Genomic DNA, 4,956 nt, shown 5'->3' on the forward strand with positions numbered 1-4,956 from the left:
GTGAGGTGGTGCAGGCTCCCACCCTGGGGGTTTTTAAGAGGAGGTTGGATGACCACCTTACTGTGGTCATTTGACCCCAGTGCTCTTCCTGCCATGGCAGGGGGTCGGACTAGATGATCTGCTCAGGTCCCTGTCGACCCTAGAAACTATGAAACTATGAATTTTTTTGAGGGTTCTAGACACAGAAAAAACTAGAACTCTCGGTTCCAAAATGATATCTTTTATTAGACCAACTGGAAAATGCCAAGACAACTGTCCTTTTCTGCAAGCTTTCAGGATCAAAGTCCCTTCATCAGGCTCTGGGAAAAGTGTAGATGGTACAAGATGGTAAAAAGTCCCCATAGGTAGGAAATAAACTTCATTTTTGCACAGAGGGAGCTGAAGATGGAAGGCTGTCCCTTTGAGGGTTCTACACAGTAGTGCAAACAATAGGTGTGCAGCTATGACTGACACAGAATTTTGGCATATGGACCACAAAAACTCTATACGAAAAAGACAAGTCAGACCAATTTGCCCAAATACCTTGCTTCCTACCAGTAACATGAATTTGAGAGTTTTATCCAGTCCTATTTAAATGACTGTGGTCCTAGGCTGAAAATCTGCTCACATTGCAGTCAATGGGACTTCTGCTTTTGACTTCAAAGAAGTCACAACATGCACCTGCTCAGTTTTACTTATATGAGTAGTCCTCCAGGCATGGGTGACTAGTGTCGCCTTAGTCAGGGGGGGCACGTGCCTCCCCAGCAACCAGTCAGTGACCGGGGGGGGAGGGGGAAGGATCCAATCTTCCTGGCAGCAAATCTTGCCAACCAGGAAGTGGCTACGGCACTCTCAGAAGTGGCCGCACCGCTTCATCTGGCACTCCCACTCCCCGGCCAGTGCTCGCAGGGGGGGCACTGGTGCTCACGCCTGCCCTCCCTGCCCATCACCTAAGCAGGGAGCACGGCCTGTCAGGGGGTGCAACAGCACTCTCAGAGGGTGCACATGCATCCCCGTACACCCTCTATGCATCGCCACTGCCTCCAGGTCTACTGAGTCAACAGAGCTTACTCAGGTAAGAAAAATGTTGAATACAGGGGACACTCAGGAAAGTTAAGTCAAATTAAATTACTGTATATTTAATGTGTATTAGTTAAAGATCATTAAACTCTTTCAGAAGTGGTTTTAACTTAATTCAAAAAACAAATTATCAGGACATTTCACAAAATGAACTAAAGCCAGTATACTTCTGAATGATATTGTTCAGGCATCAGTTAATGTGTTTTAACTAGTGTACTTTATGCTCCCTCCTTCATTTGGCTAAACTTTCCTGAATGTCCCAATGTAGACATGGTCTTGGAAAACCTCTTACATATATTTGTTCAATGTTTTCCCATTTTTCTTTGTCCTATACAGCAGGAATAGTCTGACTCTTGTATCATCTACCAGCTATTTAAAACTTGTATCCCCTGAGCTGGCATCAGGAAAATTTTCTCAGCTTTTATAGTATCTAAATAAATTCAATACATTTATACCTAATCTGACAGAAAATCATTTATTTAAAAGCAATATATGGTACCTATTTTTATAGGTCAGTATGATGTCACAGTAGAAGTGAATATAGAAAATACTAAAATATTATTTGCTAATTTATTAATCTGATTTCCTTGAATGGATACATTTTCAAAAATCTTTAACAGGAAGTAGGAAGTGGGATTATTGTGATCTCCTTTGGGGTGTTTCAGAACAGATAGCTTGGCAAAGTATGACATGCTAGGTCACAGTACTTGTTACCATTTTAATATCCCAATAATTTAATGGTCCGTTTGTCTTAATTCTCTTCCAATTTCAAAATAGCTAGTCAAATACATGCTTTCTAAAGAGAACAAACTACTGTCAAAGTGGATTTTTGATTAATCAACCTTGCTCCTTTTTCATTTTCTTCTCTTGCAGAATATCTGTATGTTAAAAAGGTGTGTATAATATGTGTGTGTGTGTGTGTGTGTATGTATACACACACACACACACACACACACACAACACTATGAGAAGTATAGACAATTTACACACAACCTCAGTTTAACAAGTAATTTACTCTATAAAGTGAGCAGGTAATAATTATACTTTAGTATTCCATAGAAAGCTTCCTTGGGAACGTCCCAATGAGTGCACATATGCAGGGGCACATTTCCTGTGAGACAAATAGCAGTGGCACGTATTTGTGCCACTGCTATATGTCCCCAGGCACACCCCTGCACACATGCTCCAGCATGAGCCAAACTGACCCAGGTTGGGTAGGGGAGGCTGGGGCTACCACCTGTGCTGGTCCCAGAACCATAAGCTGGGATCCTAGGGGCCTCCTGGGGTAGCAGCACCACTGAGCCAGCCACTTGGAGCCTGGCCAGCAGCCACAGCATGGCTTTTTTTTGGTGGCATTTTCTGTTTTGTTACTGGTGACTCCCAGTGTCAAAAAACCCCACTATGCCACAAATTAGCAACACAGCAAATGGGTGCACATGCGCTGTGTGTGGTTTGCACTGCCTCAAACTGCTTTGAGGCTCCGCAAACTGCAAGTATGTGCTCATCAGGATGCACCCCTTGTTTGTATTCACAGATATATCACCTTTTACTTCACGTTCACAAGAAGTTTTTAACTTTCTCTTTACTGCTGTCAGCACTGTCAGTTATAGGAGAGGGTTCATTCTGACTCACCTCATATAATCCACAAATCTGTTACCTAAGTTTCAGTTGCAACGACAAATTATGCCTGAAGTTACAGCAGCAGCGTTAACTGTTTCTGCTGTAACAGGAATTTAAAAAAAATCAGAAAGCAGCATTTTGTTGAAATTAAAAACTATCACAGAAATGTACATACTAGTTTTGATAAGGATGAATATTAGGAAGAGACCTATACATACCCTAGAACAGCAAATGGTATGGCAGGTAGGGCACTCGCTTGTGATGTGGGAAGCCAAACTTCAATTTTGGATTTGAACTGCATTGTCTCACACTCCAGGGCGTGCCCTGGAGCTGGCTATTCTGGCTAAAGAACTGGCTATTCTTCCAGAGTGCTCTCTCAGTCACTACTGTGATAAGCTGTTCCACTTGATAAATAATTAATTCCTCATTGGAAAAGAATATTCTGCATCCCAGATAAGTGTGACAAATCTCATTTTTCTCTTTCGTCCTTTGCAATCCTATGGACTATTAGGCAAAATATGTATATATATTGTTCTTGAAAATGAAACAAGTGTACTACCACTGATGCTTAATAAATAAAGAAGTCCAAAATGTCTTTAATTCCTCAGAGCTATTTTTCAGAGTAGAGTTACATTTTCAATTGATGATTTATTTATTATTATTCTGTTACCAAATTATATTTGGCATCCATATTTTCTTTTACCTAGTTGTGTTTTCTCCTTAATTTTTCTATATCATTAAAAAATGGATTATGTTAAATGGTGCTTTAGTGAATACAAGACCTCATCCCCTTCCTATTAAATATTTAAAAGTATTTTTGCATATAACATGTGAACAAGGTTTGTGAAATCATTATGATGTGAATTATGGCCATGCAACATTCCTATACTGAGGTATAATCTGGTCGACCGGATGGTATGGCAAATCATCCTGACACGTTTATATTAATATGGGTATGTAAATGAGAATAAGAAAGAAATGGTCAAATTTATGTTAAAGACTTCTAAAGGCTTAACAGCATCTTACTAAGTATATGTGTCAGCTTAATCTAATCCTCCTACTTCTAACACGTTCTGTGGTCTCAGCACGGTGCCTATAATGCTCTCGTGTGTTATGAGGGATTGCATCTGAGAAGTTCGCCATCAGGACTACACTTTGTTCAATAAAACTTTATATCTAGTCTTAGGCTGACAGAAAGCTATCTATCTCAAATTTGCATCACAAACTTTTAGCTGCTTCTGACATCAATAACACTGGCTATAATACCTCCCAGTAATCTGTTACAACTCACAGAGTGCACATATTCTCAGTTCTCATCTTACTTTGTCAGCTGCAAACAGGCTGCTCTAATTTGTGCAGGCTGGTTCATCTGAACACTGAACTTCTTTGTGCCAATAAAAAGCACTCTTTTAATCGAAAGCTCATTTGGGCAGATTTGTGGCAGTGTTCCTTCCCCCACTCCAATGATTTCAAGCCCTGCTTAACTGAAGCATCTTTGTGTCTCCTTCATGCTTGGTAAAAGGGACAATGCACAGCCATTCTAAGCTCATCAGTAAGTCCACCATGGCCAGCTATGGATCTAACCACAATTACAGACCAATAAGGTATGGTTATTTGTTTCCTGTTGAGTACTACCTTTCTTTCCAAACATGAGCAATGGAAGTTCATTAACACAACAGTGTTCAATTAAAATAAAATGGTTACTTACTCTACTACCTTACAATAATTGTGGTTATTTCAGACATAGCCTTCAGTGTTTTTTCCACTATAAAGTATGTTAGACTAAAAAGATTTGAATCACAATAACTGTGCTTCAGTATGGAGAATGATCACCGCTCTTCTTTTGCAGTCTCTCAGTTTGAAGTCCACCATAGCAGAAGAGTCCCAAAAATGGCAGGGTTCTACTTGTGCAACACACATTGACTACAGAAAGATTCAAGAACCTCAGTTACTGTATTGCTGCTGCTTCATCAAGTGTGGGTCAGTCAGGGAGGATAAGGGGAGAGTGACCTCCTTCTCTCCCTTCAGTACCAAGGGCTCTTTGATGTCTGACACAATTGTCCATAATAACCTCAGCTGGGCCATGGTTGTAAACTGCACTAAAATACATTGCTTCATGGGTATTTCCCATTCTGGTGCCAGCTTGATGTGTTAGTGACAGCTGAGCTTTGCAGGTGAATGAAGGTCTGTATGGGGCAGGTCCTGTACAGAAATCATGTTTTGAGGGATGGCTGAGTGGTGCTGATGTCAGAGGGCTGGCCACTGACATTCAGTTTA

At 40.7% G+C, this 4,956-nt stretch overlaps 1 protein-coding gene across 3 annotated transcripts in view; it reads right to left on the reverse strand.

Moving 5' to 3' along the window:
* Window positions 1-4,956, reverse strand: part of DPH6 (diphthamine biosynthesis 6) — a 472,782-nt gene that overhangs the window by 79,850 nt on the left and 387,976 nt on the right. The window contains exon 13 of one of the 3 annotated variants that reach the window (XM_019518945.1): window positions 2,431-4,811. The exons of 1 other annotated variant lie outside the window; for it this stretch is intronic. In XM_019518945.1, coding sequence (XP_019374490.1) covers window positions 4,624-4,811 — 188 coding nt within the window. In that variant the 3' untranslated portion in view covers window positions 2,431-4,623. Of the gene's footprint in view, window positions 1-2,430; window positions 4,812-4,956 lie in introns of those variants that run through there. One more of the 3 variants, XM_019518942.1, reaches the window with a different exon arrangement.

This window comes from Gavialis gangeticus, unplaced genomic scaffold (assembly GCF_001723915.1).
Source record: "Gavialis gangeticus isolate Ggan-Ray unplaced genomic scaffold, GavGan_comp1, whole genome shotgun sequence".
NCBI lineage: Eukaryota > Metazoa > Chordata > Crocodylia > Gavialidae > Gavialis > Gavialis gangeticus.